Source organism: Rutidosis leptorrhynchoides, chromosome 6 (assembly GCF_046630445.1).
Source record: "Rutidosis leptorrhynchoides isolate AG116_Rl617_1_P2 chromosome 6, CSIRO_AGI_Rlap_v1, whole genome shotgun sequence".
Classification (NCBI taxonomy): Eukaryota; Viridiplantae; Streptophyta; class Magnoliopsida; order Asterales; family Asteraceae; genus Rutidosis; species Rutidosis leptorrhynchoides.
In genome coordinates, this window is record NC_092338.1 from 86,710,594 (window position 1) to 86,732,279 (window position 21,686).

At 33.8% G+C, this 21,686-nt stretch overlaps 3 protein-coding genes across 4 annotated transcripts; 2 read left to right on the forward strand and 1 right to left on the reverse strand.

Moving 5' to 3' along the window:
• The first annotated feature begins 589 nt into the window (after positions 1-589).
• LOC139855940 (uncharacterized) lies at positions 590-2,602 on the forward strand. The gene is made up of 2 exons (XM_071845177.1): positions 590-910; positions 1,928-2,602. Exons 1-2 carry the CDS (start codon positions 722-724, stop codon positions 2,483-2,485), a joined length of 747 nt encoding a protein of 248 aa, XP_071701278.1. The 5' UTR covers positions 590-721; the 3' UTR covers positions 2,486-2,602.
• A 1,244-nt stretch (positions 2,603-3,846) lies between these two features.
• On the reverse strand, positions 3,847-8,355 carry LOC139852471 (uncharacterized). Of its 2 annotated transcripts, none has more exons than XM_071841767.1 (4): positions 8,231-8,355; positions 6,479-7,955; positions 5,120-5,928; positions 3,847-4,097 (listed from the first exon to the last, which is right to left on the reverse strand). In XM_071841767.1, exons 2-4 carry the CDS (start codon positions 7,838-7,840, stop codon positions 3,974-3,976), a joined length of 2,295 nt encoding a protein of 764 aa, XP_071697868.1. In that variant the 5' UTR covers positions 7,841-7,955; positions 8,231-8,355; the 3' UTR covers positions 3,847-3,973. The 2 variants fall into 2 exon arrangements, with proteins under 2 accessions (XP_071697868.1, XP_071697867.1); XM_071841766.1 differs by having other exon boundaries at positions 5,120-5,931.
• A 2,040-nt stretch (positions 8,356-10,395) lies between these two features.
• LOC139853842 (uncharacterized) lies at positions 10,396-11,686 on the forward strand. The gene is made up of 3 exons (XM_071843185.1): positions 10,396-10,663; positions 10,758-11,315; positions 11,661-11,686. The coding sequence occupies exons 1-3, from the start codon at positions 10,396-10,398 to the stop codon at positions 11,684-11,686; spliced, it is 852 nt and encodes a 283-aa protein (XP_071699286.1).
• Positions 11,687-21,686: the final 10,000 nt, after the last annotated feature.

Sequence of the window (21,686 nt, forward strand, 5' to 3'; positions counted from 1 at the left end):
TCACACGTTAATAAGGTAGTTTTAGTCAGTTCATATCGTTCTTTATAAATGATTATCAAACAGCTTATTTTCATTCAGAGCAAACCTTATTCAGAAGCTCTGGACCATTCAGCAGCTGAATCATTCAGCACTAAATCATTCAGTTTTATCAAACGCATCCTTAGTAGTATCAAAATCAAAATAACTAATTAAGTTAACTTGATTTCGAATTTCGAAGTAAATATTTGTAGTTGAGTGACTTAACACAGTATCACAAATGTAATGTAGTAATGTACAAACAACAACAACAAAACTCAATACCACATAAGTGATATATGAGAGGGGTGAGATGTAGACAATTCTTCCCCTATCCGTGAATAAACAACAACAAAACAATAAAATCCAACACTACCTAATGTAGTACTGTTATCCAATACCACATAATAATGTAGTAATGTAGTAGTAGAGAAAGCACATGGCAAAAGTTAAAATTAGAATAATACCAGTAATGTTTAAAATCAATTCCCTCCTTCAATGATGCAATTAAAGACAACAACAATTAAAAAGGTAATAGTTTTACTCTATAAATCAATCCAACCGTTACCTCCATTTTATCCTCGGATCTCTTCCCCCTTTTTGTCTTCATATACACTCGACTGTACTCCAGTACTGTACTTCAAATTAGGGTTTTGTTTTAACAAAGCAAAACGTACCAATTCATTCTCTAACTTAGATTTGTCCCATGGATAAAAGATCAAATGATTCGGGTACCAATGCCGGGTCTGGATTTGGTGAAATCGGTTCGAATCAGAAGAGTGGTGGGTGGAAGGCAGATGTTGATACAACGGTGCCGTTTGAGTCGGTTATGGAAGCCGTGACCCGATTTGGTGGAATGGGGTTTTGGAAACCCCATACCCGTAACCCGTCTCAGGTATGCTGCTTTCACTTACCAGCTCACTTTGTTAATTTTTCATTAATTATTAATTATAAATTTTAACAAAAAAAAAAATTGTAACACCTGTTATATCAGTACTCGTAGTACCGTAGATTTTGATCCACATCTTTAATTTAGGTATGAATAATTTTCTGGTAACCTGAAATTCATGCCTTTAGATTTGCCAAATTGACACATTGTCAAATTTAGGGAAGAAAAAACTGTGCATTAAGTTAGGTATGCTTTCAGTAACACAAACTATGCATAAATTGTTATTTATTCGATACATGATTCTTAAAAATTGGGTGATGATCAACACCGCTAAACATGTTTTATAATGTTGTACCGTACTACATCATAAAACATGTTTGTAGTTGTACGTATAAAATTTTTTGGTGTACATGGATCACCCCCTAATAAAATAGTAAAATACTAATGTGTATGCGAAAACCAACAATATAACTGCGTACACTGTCATTGGCGTATCGGTTCCTCTTGTTAATATATTGATGTTTAGTAGCAGTGACAAATATACATTTTTTAGTTTGAAAATAAGTCAAAATCTGTTCTACTAACAGTTTAAATAGGCATAACGGGTTGGGTTGTGTTGACAAAGAAAACTATTTGCTTCATATTTTAGATAAGTAACACATTGAGGTAGTTATGAGAACAATGCTGTTAACATAGTAATAACATTTTTTGAGATTGTGTAAGCATTTTAATACTACATTATACGACTTTCGACCCTTTTGATCTATACATTTGTTTCATACTTTAAATTTTTCTATCTTAGAGACCCTTGTTGATGTAATGAGCAAAATTTAATATTACATTTTGTAGGAGATTGTATGATTCGCTTAATGATAAGCTTGTAGGAAAATTTTGGTATCCCAGTTGATGTCAAAAGTCAAAGCATAGGCCAATTTTTTTTGCCAGTTTTACTACATAAACTGTTCATCTTGATATATGTCTTGTATGTAGTTATCGTGCTTTACATTTTTGTCCGAATTTCAGACCAACACCGAAGAAGTTTCTGGTAAGACGAAAGTAGAGGATCAAGCGACGCAATTACAGAACAACCAAGTAGAAGAAGAAAGAGAAAATCTGGAAATTTTGAAAGAAATCGAAGCAACAAAATCTAGATTTGAAGAATTAAAAGTCAAACAGCAGAAACAAGAAGTCAACGTTGACATACACCCGTCTGATGGTCAAAACAATGAGGACGGTTTATCAAAAGTTGAGTTCTTGAAAAGGGTAGATGAAGCAACCGAAGAAGTAAAGCATTGTACAAACGTTCTTGAAGAAGCTTTGACTCGTGTCAACACTTCTAGACAAGCATCAACGGAGTTCAAGGATATGGATTGCAATGTGGGTCCCACGATGTCGATAGGTCAGATATTGGGTAGGAAATTGGTGCTGGCACAGAAAAGGTCCGAGAAGAATGCAGCAAGATGGAAAGTTCCATTGCCGCGGATTCTTAGCAAATCAAGTAACGGGGAAAAGAGAGGTAATCGAGGTAGTGTGGAGAAAGAAGTTTCGACAAAGAGAATGAAGTTTGGGTTTTGTGTATGAATTTTATGGTTAACGGATTTGATCGAATGTGAGTTTGTGTATTAGTATGAAGCTATGGAAATGAATCTGTACTCAACAATCCGTTGCCTAAAATAAAATGTGACTTTAATTTATTTTTGTTTCATCTTCAAAATAATTGCATTATTAGAGATCATAATAAGACACTAACCTTTTTATCAATTAAGAAAACAATTAAGGGTAATGTAATGCATTTAATTGTTGTAATAACAACATAACCACCTCAAGGTGGTTATTTAGAAGACAAGAGATGATGCACTCTAGCTGACAAAATTATTTTGTTTCAACACAATTAGTGAATTAGTGATATTTATTTGAGTAATGATATCTACGCAACTCATTTTTATTATGTACACAACCATCATGCTTTACAGTATTATACAGTACAACACTGTAAAGCATGATGGTTGTGTACATAATAAAAATGAGTTGCGTATATATCACTCCCCTATTTATAAGTAACTGCTGAAAGTAAACATTGCATTGCAATTATTGGTTAAAAGGAGGAATAATATAGTACTCCGTACTACATAACTAGTTTAGGAATAAATGCAATTTTCCTGTTTGAGATGAGTTTGGGTTCTCATCTTTTTGACGTTTATATGATCTTATACTTTTTTCACAAAATTAAATAAATAAATAAACTAACTAGTAAATTTTCACGACAGATATCTTTTAGTATATATCCTATCTCACGACTGTTAAAGTAATATATCACCACAAATTATCAAACACACAATACAATCATCATATGGTTCAGAAGGTATATTATTAACAACCTGCAAACATTTGAAAGGATACGAATCCAAATAAACAAGATACCCATCTTAATAACTACTACTGTAGTAGCTAAATTTTGAAGGTCAAAATTTAAAAACCATGAAGTCCTAAATGAGAAATTAATCCCATTTTCAACCTTCACAATTGACCACTCTGAGAGAGTGTCAAAACAGGCAACTTTTTTATAGAGCGATTCAAACAGGTAGTTAATTGACCTGCTACCACTTCTTCTCTTTTTGTATTTATTCAGTTTAGGTAAATTTATTAAGATCAATATAAAATGTATATATCCAAAGACATACTTAAGCTATATTGAAAACTTAATACAGTATATTTTGGGTCACTTTGACCCCCCCCATTTGGTTTCTATTTGTTGTTTCTTTTCTTCGTTTTTTCATCTGCTTGGCCTGGCCTGTTAGCAAATATAACTCAAGTAACATATTTTCACCTTAACGCATTGCAGATGACTGCTCTGATGAGCAAATTAGTGGGAAAACAATGGCCAACATGCATGACATACGGTATCGCTATTAGAGGCTAGTAAGTAAATATGTCCTGTAAAGAAGAGCATGCATTTAGTATATTCTAAACTTTTTTTCTCAAAAAGAGGCTGCAATCCTCTTCAGAACAGAAGGTATATTAGAGTCTATAATAATACTCTCTGTTTATCTAAAATTGTCCTTTCATTTTTCATTCATATGACCAAGGTGACTGTACATTCGGAGGGGAGTATGGCCCACCACCAGGAGATATCAATGCCGACGTCGTTCCTATGCCTTCAACACATCCTGGAGCAGCAGCCACTTGCTCTTTTCTGTCCCACAACAAAAACAAAATAAAAAACATATACAGAATATTATCAAACTGGTTGTCGCGGAGTTTTTGGTTTTGTTGGTAACGAACATACACTATTATTAGTTGCAAAAAAGTATCCTACGGGATATTTAAAATAACTTTGCCTTGTATATTATGGTCCCAAATCGCGTACCAAACTTTCAAGTTTTTTCAGATGTGTCCATACTCTCATTTTGGTAATACAAATATTTTCACACAGTACTAATAACTAACAATAGTTATAGATGCGGAAAAAAAACTAAACTTCAATATTTTAGTTAGTATGGGATTTCAACATGTTTTTGCCGTATATATTGTGGTCCCAACGCGTATAGCCACATTTCAAGTTTTCAGTGTGTCCATACTCTTATTTTGGTATTACATATTTTCATACAGCACTACTAAGTAACCAACTAACCATAATTATATATATGAACAACTAATTTATGGCATTGAGTACATTTCCATGAAGGACTGAAGGAGAAAACAAATAGGTCACCTTATTTTGTGTAGTTAAGTTTACTTGCATAAAATAATACCAAGTTCAATACATGTAGCAACATTTGAAGTAGATTTCATAAAAACATATACACAAATTACATAATAGATATATACAACATAGTTACACTCGAGTATTGACTGTACCATGTACTGTATCATACTAAAATTCATGATGAATAGAAATGCTAATACTAAGTTGTAGCCATACAGCAGATTAATTTCTTAGGGAACACAAATTAGGGAACTCGTGATCCAAATACATAAATGATTACCAATAAAGCAATCGTCATGTACACATCTAACAAATCTACCACACCATTAACATTTTCACATATTGAGGAAAGGGATAACAGGTGATTTTGATTTCCCACATGTCTAACCAGATATCAAAATAGAATATTACAGTATGCGTTATCCATTTTATTAAACCAAATAATATATATCACGTATTTGTTATCAAGACATCAAAATTTGTATAGAGTTATGAGTTATAACACTTACTTTGCCCAAACATTGCCATGAGGTAGCTGAAACGGATGATTGATTGCGGACCCATTCGGTATTCCATACACCAATTCATTATGAGCAGTTCCTTCCTGCAGGTTCATCGGTAAATGGTTGTTATTGCTTGCGACAGACCCATACGAGGTTCTGTAGGCCCACAGATCATCAGTGGTAGCTTGCATAAAACCAGGTGCGTTAGACGGGACCAGCTCCTGTTCCTTTGACATTAACCCCGAAGTCGTTTGAGGTAAATCCCAATCCTGATTCGCACCAAATAAGCCAAGAGTATCTGGACCGAGCTTACTGTTCCACCCCTGCCACCCCTTATCAGCATGATTTTCATTAGAAGTGGACCACTGTGACACAGGAGAATCATATGGCGATGAATTTTCGGGCCCACCATCAGCTAAAAAGCCCAGATCTATCGGAAAACCATCAAATGCCTCATGCCCAGGCCCGGGCCCAGTTGAGGATGCAGGATCGGGAACATAAGAAGGGTCTTGAAAAATGTCAGGTTCTTCGTGTATACATTCAGTGAAATTTGATGATAACTGAAGACCTATAGTACTACTAGTGAAGTTTCCAAAACTTGGTAGAGAATTTAATGCTTGGGTAACGGGAATATCAAATCCTTGAGTCACTGGGTACCCGGGTGCTATAGAACTTTGAGATTCGGATTGTTGAGTTCCATTGGGTCTGCTTATAACATTTGTACTTGTAGTGGATGAAGCAGTAGGTGATGAACGCGTGAACAATTGATGCCATGATCTTTTGGGTGGTGGACAGGGTTGGGACTCAAAACAAGCCTGCTGCAGACACACATGTCAAACTAAAAAAAAAAAAAAAAAGAAAAAAAAAACTAGCTTAAAGGGAAATGGGTCCAATCATCAGATGTATTAACAATATAACTAATTTATCTGAAGCTTGAAATAGTTTTTCTAATCATAACTAACATGTATACTATCTAAAGCTTTAGATGTATTGAATAAATTTATTCTTAAAAGTCACTTAATGTCTATTATTATGGGCGCCCATCGTCCTAAACCACATTTTAGATTATAATTGTAATGAAAATGTCTTTCAAATCATAACTAATGAATGAACTACTTAGAATTGAAAAAGACGCTGCGTGTAGATCAGCCAACCTAACCCAAATGTTTCAACACCGTGCTAAACACCCATTTCAACACTACTCATTTTGACCTGTTACCCAACCTACCTATCTTGTTAATTCTAGTAATATTATAAACAGTCTAATCGGTAGGCTAATATGCATGGCACTATGGCATCATCACAAACAGTGTTTATGGTGAGAATATTACTTTATATAAACAAATTATAAATAAGATTACTTACAGGACGAGTATGGTTTTGATCATCTGCATGTGTATTTGATTTCCCAGACGCACGTTCAGGTTGAACATGATCTCTCTTATTTGAATGCTCCAAAAATGAACCAGACCTGTGTTCTCTTGTGTTACCTTTCCCAAAAAACCCACCCCCGCTAAGTGTTTTAGAAGATGCAAAAAAATTTCCCTTCATACGATCAAGGTATCGTGTACCAACACCTCCCTGGTTATAACTATTTGTCACAGCAATTTTAGACTTGTTATTATTATTATGATCCTCAAACTTTCTGTTTTTCTCAAGTTCTTTACTTGCTCGTTTCTCAAGTTCATCTACATCACTTTTATTAGATCCCCTGTCCCGTTCCTTCTTTTTCTCTTGCCGTTTCCTCTCAGCCTCTTTTTTATCCTGCCGAGGTGACGATTTATCTTTTCGGTTGATATGTTTGTCGATTTCATCTCTAACTTTCCTACGTTCTTCGACCAATCGAGCAACCTCCTCCCTTTGTTTTCGTTCCTCTTCTTCCAACTGTTCCCTTTCTAATCTAGCTTGTCTCTTCTCTTCCGCTTTCCTACGAGCTTTTTCGCTTTTAGTTTCGTTACAATTTACACCATTCTCACCCTTTTTAGCTAGACCGTTGACATCTGAATCTGATGTATTATCATCTTCATTGAAACTGATTCTAAACAGTTTCCTAAAAAGCCACATAATACCCAAGAAGATAGCAGCTATACTCTTGCTGACAAAAATAACAAGAAAAGAAAAGAAATCATTCCCACTACTAAAGAACCCACCATTGTTCTTCTTCCAATTACCAGACTTCAAAGAATGGGACCCGTTAACCCAATTACCACCGTTTTCAAGCCAATCTTGACCGCATATCCAATTATTATCAGACCAAACCTTCTCAACTAAATCTTTAAAAATCCCAGAGCCCGAAAACCGTCCTAAATCAGGTGATACAAACAAAGGATCCGTTGCAGGTCTTTTAGATTGATGCCCACAGTAAGAACAATTAAACTTCCCCCCAGAAGGGTTTTGATCACGATACGGAGTCTTACAATTCCTGCACTTTCTAACCGCATTCTTTTTAAGCTTCTGAATTTCAATAGCTTCGAGTCTCTTTCTCTCTTTAAGTCTAGCATTCCTACGAGCCCGCCAAGTCGACAATCGCGGCATCAAAACTTCATACCAAAATAGGGTCACCAACAGCACAATAACACAAGCCAACCTTGGTGACGTAATTTCGAAACGAAAAGCCGGAGGCAAGAATTGTGATAACAACCATAGTGCAATCAAAGGAATCACTATCCATGGTAGCATGGTAGCAATCTTTCTTGACCACTTCTGAATCACACACAGTATACACATTATCCTTCAACAAACTCCCCTATCTTTTCGACCCTTAACCTTTTCCCCTTTCAATCAAAAACCCTAATTCGACGATACAAATAACCCTAAATACAATATCGCTTGCTTCCAAACCCTAAAAACAAAAAACGAACACAAAATGACATTTCTCCCACAATTAACAATGACAATACAAACAATCAACAAATTAAAATGCTGAACTCAAATAACATCAACAAAATTAGGGTTTTGGTAGCTAAAAAAACTCCAGTGGAAAACAATCACGATAATTAAGATTAACAAGTACAACAATATATAATAAATTGAAACTAATCGATTAATTCAAGTCCTGGAAATAGAATAATTATTAGAAATTGATATAAATAGTGACCATTACAGGCAATATATTACCGGATAATAAAAAGTTTCCGATACCGGCCGATGAGAGGTCGCCGTTGCACCGCTCTCTATATTAAGCTGTGACGGTGATGAAGATGATGGTTTTTTGATTGTATATAAAATTCAGACGTAAATAAATGGGATTGAAATAAATATAAAATGGTGACTCGTATATATATGAACGTGATGAACCGGTTCGTATTGGTAAATTCAAACCAGTAATTGGACCGGGTTTTGGAAAGCTTTTTTGATAAATCTTGACTAAATCTAGAATTCTTAAATCATTTTCATATTCATTCAAGTTATAAATATTTTGCTACATTTGGAGATTAAAATGTATCAATCAATATCAATTGGTTGATGGTATACTCCTCATTTAGTTACCTACGTAACAATGTATAAAGGTAAATATATTTAATATGAATATTGGTTTTTCTTAAGAATAATTAATTAAGAGTAGGGTTGTTCATCGGTTTGGTTTTCGGTTTTTCGATTTATTCGGTTCGGTTTTTTCGGTTTTGAAACTCTAAAAATCAAAACCAAAAACCGAACCGAAACCAAATTCAAATATCAAAACCAAAACCGAACCAAAAACCAAATTTAAATTCGGTTCGGTTTCGGTTAAAACCAAATTAACTTCCACATCGATTTTTTTTTTTACTTTTTCCTCACGATATAAATAAACATTATATTATTAACTTTGTAAGTATCGTACTATATATATATATATATATATATATATATATATATATATATACATACAAATTTTAAAATATTAAAATAAGCTTATATACTATCATAATACAATATATATTATATCAAAAAATAAACAAAATCAATACCAATAGCAAAACTAAAATTTTCTTTGTCTTAGTCATAGTGTATACTTTCTAATAATAAAATGTTGTAAAGTAGTGTATATAAATTTAATTGATTCAACATGCACACACATAAATTGTACTGAATAGCAAAATCGACTTGAAATGGTTACGGCTCCAAAAATGTGGAGTTAAAAGGATAAATTATGAAATTAAAGATTAAAATAGGATTTCAATCCGAGTAAACCTAATTTGACTTGAAAAGTTAAAATATCTATTCAAATCGTTTCTCGTACATGTATACAATAATATAAAGGGAGTTGATTCTCACACATCAAGAATTGATCCATACACACTTTTATGCACAAAATTTACATTTATATCCCTAAATTTATCTAGGAATTTAACCTCCATAATTAAAAAGTAAGGGTATAATAGTATGTTTGTGTGTAAGGATCAATTCTTGGTATGTGAGAATCATCTCCCTAATATAAATAACTTAAAATATTTATTTAATATTGTATAAATTATATTCGGTTTTATATTCGGTTTTCGGTTAACCAAATTCAAAATTTTCAAAACCCAAAACCAAACCGAAAAACCGAATTAAAATTCGGTTTCGGTTTTGCTCGATCCAAAAACCATTTTTAAAATTCGGTTTGGTTTTTTTCGATTTGGTTTCGATTCGATATTCGGTTTAAATGGTTTCAAACAAAATGGTGCACACCCCTAATTAAGAGTGTAATTTGCTAAATCAAAAAACAAAATTACGCTATTGATCCTTAATGTTTTCCTCGAGTAGACTTCACTCATTTTTTAACGTGAATTACCCTAATATTGAAAAAGTTGCGTCATTGATACTTGAAGATAACAAACATTAGTTCCCAACTATTAGACACTTAAGTACATTTTGTATACATAATTATAGTAGGGATTAGAGTGTAAATATATACTATATATATATATACAATGTCCCATAACCCTAATGGTTATCAATAATAAAATACAAATTACATTGTTTATCTTGGTATCAAGAGCTGCGGTCCTAACCTTAATCATCTCAACAACATGTGCCGCATACAATAACACCAGCTACTTTTTTATGATCACCATCACTAAATACAATAAAACACATGGCTCTTCTTGCTGCCTTCACTTCGGCAGAGAAAACCACACACAATACACACAAGTTTGGATTCACCCTATCTCCAACCAACTATGGTTATTGGAAGGCTATGATTCAGCCATTCCTAATTACAAATAATCAGTTTGGCTATTTGGCTATGTTGATGGACAATTCCTTGCCTATCGTCAAACCATAATTATAAAAAGTGGATCTCTAATGATGCTCATATTCGGATGTTGCTTGTCTTCACCATATCAGAGGCATCATTCCAACATGTACAAGAAAAAACGTCTCGTGAACTATGGTTATCCCTCAAACGTGCATATGCCCCTCACACCTCATCAAAGGAATATACCCTAAAGACACAACTCCTACGATTAGAGATGAAGGCTGATGAGACCTCCTCTGCCTACCTTACAAGGGCTCAGGTATATGCAGATGCACTTGCCAATATAGGTGAACCGATGAAAGAGAAAGACCTGGTTATGCTTGTGATTTCTGGTCTCCAAGAAGCATACAATGGATTAAAATAAACACTTCTTGCCAAAAAAAAAAAGTTATAACAGTTTTTTTTCAGAACTCCATGGGCTTATAGTTGATCATGATAAAAAAAAGGATTCAACATACATATCTCCTGCCCAAGCTTTCACCGCGGACATACATCAGCCACCTTCTGCCACGTCCAGTACCACCGCAGTTGTTGTCGTCTATCAACCAGATCACCTCCAGGCCATTAAACAGCTTTTATCACAGCTAGGCTTGCAAGTACAATCATCTAACACAGCAGCACCAGCTCAAGCCATGTTTACAAACCGCTTAGCAAATAACCGTGGACGTGGACGCGGACGCGGAAACTATCACAACCGAAATCAGGGAGGTAATCGTAGCCAATTTAGTTGGGCATCTAATGAGAATATTGTATATGGCACTTGTGATAGGCGTGGCATTGGTCATCTTCCATCTGACTCTCCTAACCGTGATCCAACCACTATTAGGAGACAACCACCATCGGTTAACTTTGCCACACACCGTTCACAAGCATCATTTTCGTGGCTTCCTGATATGGGCTCTAGTCATCATGTTGCTGCTTACCTATCCAACTTTGATCACTTTGAAGCATATTATGGAGATGATAATCTTGATGTTGGCAATGGTAAAAGTCTCCATATATTTTCAATTTCACTCTTCTTCTTTTTTTTTTTCTTTTTTTTTTTTTTGTGAAGGACGAGACAACTCACGCTACCTTCCTCACTATTCCAAGTAATAACGGATTGTACTCCTTCAATCCTTCTCGTGCTTATTTGTTAAAAAAAATATTTTGCTCCACCGCTCGTGCATCTTCTACAATCTAGCATCAAAGACTTAGACATCCACATCCAGTGGCGGAAACATAAATTTGTTTCACCAGGGGCAAAAAAATTCAAAAGCATAGCAATCTTTTTGGGCGAAATATGGAGGTTTTTGGATTTGGTTTTTTGTGGTTTTTTGTGGTGTACAGGGTCCTACACCTGTTACTTCATTTAATGGTCATAAATATCTCTTATTATGTATTGATCATTTATCTAAATATATGTGGTTCTTTCCTTTACGCCTTAAATCTGATGTGTACACTACCTTTAAAAAATTTCTACCAGTAGTTGAAGGAAATTTCAAACCAAACTCAAATATGTTCAAACCGATTGGGGAGGCGAGTTCTGAAACCTTTCTCAATTCTTCTCTCCTCTCGGCATTACTCATCGCCTTTCATGCCCGCATACATGATGTTGTAGGGGGTGTATACAAAATAGTATTATTTTTAGTGCGAAATACTATTAAATATGCTACAATTTTACACAAGTTATTTATTTATTTATCGAGTGGGATATACTTAAACCTTGCTACAACACTTATAGGCAGTGTACCTAATCGTATTATAGTATAGTTTTTAGTAAGTCCGGTTCGTTCCACAGGGAGCTAGTGAAGTTTAACGCTATATTTTTACACACAATATTTGTAAAAAATACAAAAAAATATATATGTACTAGTAGTATTATTATTATAAAAGGGGGGTTTTTTTACCGTTTAATGACCGGTTTGTCGATTTTTAAGACTTAAGTCACAATTAAAACCTAATGTAAAATATAAAAATAACTTAATTTAAAGAGTAAAGTAAATAACAATAAATAAAGTGCGATAAATTAAATGACATAAAATAAAAGTGCGATAATTAAAAATGCGAAAAAGAGATAAAATAAAGGAATTATGCTTATTTAAACTTCCGTAATCATGATGTTTGACGTGTTGATTTTAATTTTATGCCCATGGGTTAATTGTCCTTTGTCCTGAATTATTTAATATGTCCGTTTGGTTTTTGTCCATAACAGTCCATCAGTCATAAACATAAAGTGCGAGTGTCCTCGTCAAATTATTCTTATACCCGAAGTTAAATATTCCAACTAATTGGGGACTTAAACTGTAACAAGATTTTAATACTTTGTTTAATAATTACACCAGGATGTCGACTGAGTGTAACCCAAGGTTTTAATATTTTGTTATCAATTATACCAAGTGTCATTGTACATAATTTCACCCCTGTTTTAATTATTCTAGTGGCTATTAATCCATTCCCGTGTCCGGTTAAATGAACGATTATTCGTACATATAAATACCCCGCCCATCGTGTCCGATTGAGTGTATATGGTAATTTATAGGGACGCCCAATTGTAAATCTTTATATTAACATTAACAAACTATCATTTAGTTAAACAAATATAAAGCCCATTAATAGCCCATAGTCTAATTTCCACAAGTGTCGTTCTTTTGTCCAAACCCCAATTATGGTACAAAGCCCAATTACCCAATTTTAGTAATTAGCCCAACATCATGATTACTTCGTTTTAAATAAGCATAATAATAACTTAGCTACGAGACATTAATGTAAAAAGGTTGAACATAACTTACAATGATTAAAAATAGCGTAGCGTTACACGGACAGAATTTCGACTTACACACTCAAACGATCTCTATCATAAATCTTATTATTATCATAATTTAAAATTAAAATTAAGATTATTGTTATATCTGATTACATTAACATTATGATAGAGAATTATAGATATAAATTATAGATATTGATATTGATAGATAGAAAAATAAGAAAAAGATAGAAAAAATGATCGAAAAAAGGTTGTGTTTAATTGATCGTAATACGTCGCCTTTTATAGGAAAAATGTTAAATTGAATTTTCGCTTACGACCCCTGAACTATGCTCAATTAACAACTTTTTATTATTTAATATTATTCTTATTATGAATTATTTAAATATTATATTTTATTCTTGTGCATAGTTGACTTGTAATTTTTACACCGTTGCGTCGAGCGTTGAGAGTTGACTCATGTCCCGGTTCCGGATTTTCGAACGTCCTTTCGTACAATTTTATATCGTGTACTTTGCGTTTTGTAACTTGTACTCTTGTCATTTTTAGACGTTCCTCATCAATAATTTGAACCTTTTTGATTGTATCTTGTACTTTTGAGCTTTTTGGACCTTTTTGTCTTCAATTTGTCGAATCTGCCTTTTGTCTTCGCACTTATTTAATATAAACGAATATCACTTGAAAATGAAACAATTGCAACTAAAATCTTGTCTTTCTTAGGGGATAATGCTATGAAATATATGTTCCTTTTTAGCCTTATCAATATCCCCACACTTGAGCGTTGTTTGTCCTCAAGCAATACAGTCTTGAAATAATATAATACATCACACAAATCACTTCTTTATTCTTCACACTTTGTACATCAGTGATTTTGATAGAGCGGTATAAACAATGATAGTAACGATATGGTTAAAGGTGGGTGTGTCATCCACAGTTGCCTCGGGTTTAGGTCAACGACACTTTCAATCAAATAGCCGATTTACTTTCGGTTTCCAAAGCAAAGTGCACATTTGAAAGGTGGTTTACAGTCCCACATGACTATAAAAATTTAGATCCTTTAGGAAATAGGATCTTTATGAAAACATTTGATCTTTTGAAAATTCAATCTAGCTTTTACCCTAGATAAGTTTTCTGATTTGATCCACCATTGTGTTGCAAAATATATTTGTGGATTAATATTTTGGCTAAAAACATTTAGGTTCGTGTAATCCACTGCTATCCCGGTATCGGAAAGCACACATCCAGTTTACTTGTTCCGTATATTACCTTTCGGCAAACTACCGTCCGGATGTAAAGGAAAGCGATGAACAAGAAACTGTTAAGGCAATGTCCCGTGACATGCAGATGATTATGGTCTTTTAACGTGTCGGATGCTAGAACTATCCTTGGTAGGAGCAATAGTAAAGATCATCCTATGATTTTTCGGTCTGGCACAAGGTCTTGTCTCCGACCATGCTATGCAACCACCGTTCTTACGGTTGACACCCGATTTGGTTCAGGTGACCTAATGAATTCCCGGTGAATTCCTAGGATTTTACGTTCAATGATAATGAACGCATTGAAAATGGATTTTCAGAAAACAAATCGGTTTGTAATTTTTGATCAAAATATTTTCTCGTTCAAGCTCGAGTTTAGATATCATTGAATTCCATGAGTTTGAATTCTCAATCTTTAAGGTCAATCTCTAGGATTGAATAATATCAGTCTTAAAAGCTGATTTTTAATCTTTAAGGAGATTATCCTTTCTGGGGATCTGATTCATTAGTCTTATCAAGCTAATTTGCACGGTGCCTCCCCATTGTACGAGATAAATCCTTCTCATGGTTAGGATAAATCTGACCACTTGGCGACCCTGTTTGATGCTGAGGTCCGTGGATTTCCTGCTGATTTTAGTGATGACTTTTCTAGATTTTTCGTCAACCTACAGCTGGTCTGGACGACCACTTCATGACCTAAATCAAGAAGCGCGTGTCTTTTTCGGAAGACTTTACTTCCTTTTAATGATGGAATTGATTCATCGTGTAGATCCATCTTTCTTTCAAATGTATTACAGTAAACCGGGTAAAACTGATTTGTATCGTCTAAAGCAAAAGTACCTGCAATAATCTTGTACAAAAATATGTGATATATGTTTTAAATTGAATAACTTGGTACATTCTTCCCACACTTAGTTTCTTTCTTTGCCTTTTTATTTTCTTCTATTTCATTTTAAATGAATTCAAGCGTTTTAGGGTGTTTCTCAATTTATGTCCTTTTCGAGGTAACGATAATTTCGGTATTATCACCTAGTTTTCATCGTTCATAAATATGTATAAACATGATTTTGAATTCGTTTAGTTGAAAATTTTTTAAATTTTCACAAAATTTGGCAATTAAACTAAGTGTAAACCCGAGAGAATTTATAACCCTTCCCTACACTTAAGATCATGCAATGCCATCATTTGCATGAAATCAGACTATAATTATAAATTCATGAGGGTGATTAGTGTAGAAAAGTGATTAAAAATACCCAGTTTGTAAGCATATTATTTTACATCACATTTGATATTTTGCGTCTTGTCATCAAAATTAGTAGCTTTTTGTTGAACTTAATGACAGTCTTTGAAAGTGCGCTGTTTTACCCTGTTGTGTACATAACATAAAATATAAACATATATACATATTTGTGAAGTTTGGTATATAACCCCTACGTTCAAAAATTAATATAATATTTTTTTTTTTTTTTGCATACTTTAGATCAATAAAATTAAATGATAACAAAATTTGTCGCCCCGCCCTCGGGTAAAGCAATTTCGGCTTAATGACCTAGTCTTCAACTCACGACGAATTTTAGAAATCATTTTTTAAACTTAATGAATTAAAGTAAATTTTGTTTTTAAATATCACACAAAACTTAAAAGCATATTAATTTCATATAAGACCTACAAAACAAAAATTCAGAATGGAGGGAGAAAACTAGTTCTTTAGTGTCTGCTAGCAGAAAAGACCAATCGGATTCCATTCTCGGAACTACACGAGAACAGAACAACTAACTCTAGATAGCATTTTCTTTTTAGAACATTTGAATCTCCCCACACTTAGGTAGCTGTGGTGTCGAAATTGTGATTAACTTTATCGTCAATTTCTCTTGGTCCATAATCAACTTGCCTATCTGTGACTTTTTCTTTAAGCCAGTGCCCGGCTTCTTCCGTAATATCCCATAATTCAACTAGCTTCGCCCTTTCTTTAGGCGACAGATTGGATACTAACCGGTTACATAACTTAAAGTTCCCCTTACTTCTAGCATCAATAGCCCGTTTAAAAAGTTTCTTCATTGAACTGTTAATAACGGGGTTATTTAATTTCGTATCAACTATGGGGTTCTTTATTATCAAGTCATCATTAGGTGTTACTTCATTTTCCCCACACTTAGGCGTTCTATTATTGTTAAGCATTACCGTTGGAGTTGGTAAAACAACATGGTTCTTACCAATCGTTTTTGTCGGTTCAACGGTTTTGGTTTGTGGATATTTAGACTGTCGAATCATAAAGGTGATCGATTTCTCATCATTACTAAGTGTCATTCTACCCTTTCTTACATCAAATAACGCCCCGGTGGACGCTAAGAATGGTCGACCTAAAATTAGAGGAATGTTTGGGTCCTCTTCTATGTCAATGACAATGAATTCGACTAGAAAGGTTAAATTGCCTACTTGAATGGGTAGGTTGTCAGCAATTCCAACTGGGTGCTTAATGGTTTGATCAAGGAGTCGAACACTCATATCCGTTGGAGTTAACTCACCTACACCTAATCTCTTATATAATGAAAGAGGCATAACACTCACACTTGAACCTAAATCTGCTATTGCATCATACATGACACAGTCACTAAGTAGACAAGGAACAATAAATTCACCCGGATCACCTACCCTAGGTGGAGGTTTTGGTGGAACTGTCTTTACCGGGTTTACTTCTACGGCTTTTGTTTCTTGTACTTTCTTATTCTTTTTCTTCTTCTTTCCAGAGGTATCACAAACTTTATTACCTATTACTTGCTCATACTCAACTCCTTTTCTTGGAAACGGGATGGGTGGTCTGTATGGTGCCACCACTGGCTTTACATACTCGGGTGGTGGTGGTGGTGTAACTTCTTCATTGTTACTTACATCTAAAACCTTCCCATCTTCTGATGCTGGTTTTTCAGAATTTGTTGAAACCATATTAACATTCTCTTTCGGAGGATTTACTTCAGTATTACTTGGTAGCTTTCCTTGTTCCCTCTCACTCATCATGCTAGCAAGAGTACCTACGTGTTTTTCTAGATTCAAAATGGAAGCTTGTTGAGTTCTTAATGACTGATCAAACCTCTCATTCGTTTGGGTTTGAGATGTAATAAATTGTGTTTGAGATTCAACTAGCTTTGCCATCATTTCTTCTAGATTTGGCTTTTTCTCTTCGGTTTGTTGTGGTGGTTTATACAAGCTAGGTCTTTGTTGATTGAAAGTGTTGTTTTGAGTTGGTTGGTTATTCGGACCTTGTTGGTTGTACGAGTTGTTGTTGGGTCCGTTTGGATTGTAAAGAATGTTTTGATTTCGATTGAAGTTTAACTTTGGCGGTTGATAATTATTTTGATAATTATTTCCAGGCCTTTGGTTCATATAGGAAACATTCTCTCGTTGTTCCAATGTTGGTTCAATGTGACAATCTTTCAATAAGTGTGGTCCACCGCATTGCTCACAACTGATTCGTATTGCGTGAATATCTTTATTCATCTTTTCCATTCGTCTTTCGAAAGCATCTATTTTTGCGGAAACGGAATCAAAGTCATGGCTAGAATCGGCTCTAGCCGCTTTAGATGATCGAAAGATATCTTTTTCTTGATGCCACTCATGTGAGTGGGAGGCTGTGTTATCAATAATTTTGTAAGCTTCAGTTGCGGTTTTCTTCATAATGGAACCACCAGCTGTTATGTCGATGTCCTTTCGTGTAGCAACGTTGACACCTTGGTAGAATATTTGTACTATTTGATAAGTATCTAAACCGTGTTGAGGACATCCTCTCAACATCCTTCCGAATCTTGTTCACGCCTCATATAATGTTTCATTTGGCTTTTGCGCGAACGTAACAATTTCTCCTTGAAGTCTCACGGCTTTAGATGCCGGAAAGAATTGTTTAAGAAATTTTTTAACTAAAACATCCCATGTATCAATCGCCCCTTCAGGTAATGATTCTAACCAATCTTTGGCTTCTCCCTTTAAAGTCCAGGGAAATAACATGAGATAAATTTGTTCGTCTTCCACTTCTCGGATTTTGAATAGTGTACAGATCCTATTAAACGTACGAAGATGTTCGTTTGGGTCTTCATTCGGCGTACCACTATATTGGCACTGATTAGTTACCATGTGTAGAATTTGTCCTTTAATTTCATAATCTGGAGCATTAACTTCTGGTTTAATAATGGCGTGACCTTGGCCAGTGCGCTTAGCTCTCATTCGTTCTTCCATACTTAGAGGTTCTAGATTTTCCATGATTGGATTTGTTGTATCCGAATCACTAGAGGATTCTGATTTAACGGTTTGGTGTTCAGGATTTTGGAATTGTCCTTGAATATCTTCCGGGTTCTTAGTTGTGAAATCGGGTTCAAAAGATGGATTATCGGAAATTTGAATTGGAGTACTTGGTCGACTAGATGACGATTCTAAAGAAAAATCAACGGCGGTTATATTTGCTAAATGTCTTGATCTAGTTACAGGTGGTGAACGTACAAAATGTGGTGAACGTCTTGCTCGGTGCATTCACTGAATATCCTATTAGTTTTTAAAAGGAAAGAAAAATTATAATAAGTTATCCAATCAATAGACTTTTCTGATTTTGCCCACGTTTCGAATAGCCAAAAGATGCAGCAGAGGGGCAGGATTCGTTTGGTCTCAATATAATTGAGGACTGTTTGGCTCCAATAACCCGGTCCACGTACAAATCCAACTATTACTACGAACCAGAAAATTTTGATGTCTATCAATTTAACCACTTAAAATAAATTTTCGTAATTTTAAGAAATTTAGAGAAGAAGTAGAAAAAAAATCTAAGTCCTAAAAACTAGAATGGCGAGAAATAAGAGAGAAAAAGATTGCGCGTCGAAAAGTGTCGAAAAATGAAAAAGACGAAGAGTGGTTTGTAAACACGCGGTTAATCCAACCTTATAACTATCACTATCTTAAAATTAAAACTACAAATAGAGATCACTAATTGGAATTGTAATTGATACATAGGTAAACGGCGTCGAAAAATAAAAACAAGAAAATAGCGCGAAAAATGGCGTCGCAAAATTCTAAAGCACCTAAAACTTAGTCTAAGGAATAAGCACTTAAGGGATTTTACGGCAAAGCCTAAAAATTCTAGAAGTAAAAATAACTATGGCAAAACTAAACTTAATACTAAAAGTTGCGACTATAGTCTAAAAAAAAACTAAAGGTAATAAAACTTAAAATAATTTTTTTATAGACAAAATCTTAAAAATATATAATTTTTTAATTTTTTTTTTTTTTTTTTAAAAAAACGAATTTTTTTTCTTAAAAAAACGTTTTTTTTTTACAGAATTTTTTTTTTTTTTTTACGTTTTTTTTTTTTTAAAACGTTTTTTTTTTTTTTTTTTTTTTTACAAACTTATATTTTCACAAATATAAATTAAAAATATAGCGTTTTAGCGGTCCCCGGCAGCGGCGCCAAAAATACTTGATGTTGTAGGGGGTGTATACAAAATAGTATTATTTTTAGTGCGAAATACTATTAAATATGCTACAATTTTACACAAGTTATTTATTTATTTATCGAGTGGGATATACTTAAACCTTGCTACAACACTTATAGGCAGTGTACCTAATCGTATTATAGTATAGTTTTTAGTAAGTCCGGTTCGTTCCACAGGGAGCTCGTGAAGTTTAACGCTATATTTTTACACACAATATTTGTAAAAAATACAAAAAAAATATATATGTACTAGTAGTATTATTATTATAAAAGGGGGGTTTTTTTACCGTTTAATGACCGGTTTGTCGATTTTTAAGACTTAAGTCACAATTAAAACCTAATGTAAAATATAAAAATAACTTAATTTAAAGAGTAAAGTAAATTACAATAAATAAAGTGCGATAAATTAAATGACATAAAATAAAAGTGCGATAATTAAAAATGCGAAAAAGAGATAAAATAAAGGAATTATGCTTATTTAAACTTCCGTAATCATGATGTTTGACGTGTTGATTTTAATTTTATGCCCATGGGTTAATTGTCCTTTGTCCTGAATTATTTAATATGTCCGTTTGGTTTTTGTCCATAACAGTCCATCAGTCATAAACATAAAGTGCGAGTGTCCTCGTCAAATTATTCTTATACCCGAAGTTAAATATTCCAACTAATTGGGGACTTAAACTGTAACAAGATTTTAATACTTTGTTTAATAATTACACCAGGATGTCGACTGAGTGTAACCCAAGGTTTTAATATTTTGTTATCAATTATACCAAGTGTCCTTGTACATAATTTCACCCCTGTTTTAATTATTCTAGTGGCTATTAATCCATTCCCGTGTCCGGTTAAATGAACGATTATTCGTACATATAAATACCCCGCCCATCGTGTCCGATTGAGTGTATATGGTAATTTATAGGGACGCCCAATTGTAAATCTTTATATTAACATTAACAAACTATCATTTAGTTAAACAAATATAAAGCCCATTAATAGCCCATAGTCTAATTTCCACAAGTGTCGTTCTTTTGTCCAAACCCCAATTATGGTACAAAGCCCAATTACCCAATTTTAGTAATTAGCCCAACATCATGATTACTTCGTTTTAAATAAGCATAATAATAACTTAGCTACGAGACATTAATGTAAAAAGGTTGAACATAACTTACAATGATTAAAAATAGCGTAGCGTTACACGGACAGAATTTCGACTTACACACTCAAACGATCTCTATCATAAATCTTATTATTATCATAATTTAAAATTAAAATTAAGATTATTGTTATATCTGATTACATTAACATTATGATAGAGAATTATAGATATAAATTATAGATATTGATATTGATAGATAGAAAAATAAGAAAAAGATAGAAAAAATGATCGAAAAAAGGTTGTGTTTAATTGATCGTAATACGTCGCCTTTTATAGGCAAAATGTTAAATTGAATTTTCGCTTACGACCCCTGAACTATGCTCAATTAACAACTTTTTATTATTTAATATTATTCTTATTATGAATTATTTAAATATTATATTTTATTCTTGTGCATAGTTGACTTGTAATTTTTACACCGTTGCGTCGAGCGTTGAGAGTTGACTCATGTCCCGGTTCCGGATTTTCGAACGTCCTTTCGTACAATTTTATATCGTGTACTTTGCGTTTTGTAACTTGTACTCTTGTCATTTTTAGACGTTCCTCATCAATAATTTGAACCTTTTTGATTGTATCTTGTACTTTTGAGCTTTTTGGACCTTTTTGTCTTCAATTTGTCGAATCTGCCTTTTGTCTTCGCACTTATTTAATATAAACGAATATCACTTGAAAATGAAACAATTGCAACTAAAATCTTGTCTTTCTTAGGGGATAATGCTATGAAATA

Excerpts from the sequence above, each read along its gene's own strand:
- LOC139852471 (XM_071841766.1), bottom strand. The coding sequence starts at position 7,840 with ATGTGTATACTGTGTGTGATTCAGAAGTGGTCAAGAAAGATTGCTACC. Across the intron at positions 5,932-6,478 it reads ATCAAAACCATACTCGTCCT|CAGGCTTGTTTTGAGTCCCA; the intron begins GTAAGTAATCTT and ends GTGTGTCTGCAG. Across the intron at positions 4,098-5,119 it reads CATGGCAATGTTTGGGCAAA|AAAAGAGCAAGTGGCTGCTG; the intron begins GTAAGTGTTATA and ends GTTGTGGGACAG.
- LOC139855940 (XM_071845177.1), top strand. The coding sequence starts at position 722 with ATGGATAAAAGATCAAATGATTCGGGTACCAATGCCGGGTCTGGATTT. Across the intron at positions 911-1,927 it reads ATACCCGTAACCCGTCTCAG|ACCAACACCGAAGAAGTTTC; the intron begins GTATGCTGCTTT and ends TCCGAATTTCAG.
- LOC139853842 (XM_071843185.1), top strand. The coding sequence starts at position 10,396 with ATGTTGCTTGTCTTCACCATATCAGAGGCATCATTCCAACATGTACAA. Across the intron at positions 10,664-10,757 it reads GGTTATGCTTGTGATTTCTG|TTGATCATGATAAAAAAAAG; the intron begins GTCTCCAAGAAG and ends ATGGGCTTATAG. Across the intron at positions 11,316-11,660 it reads TAATCTTGATGTTGGCAATG|GGTCCTACACCTGTTACTTC; the intron begins GTAAAAGTCTCC and ends TGTGGTGTACAG.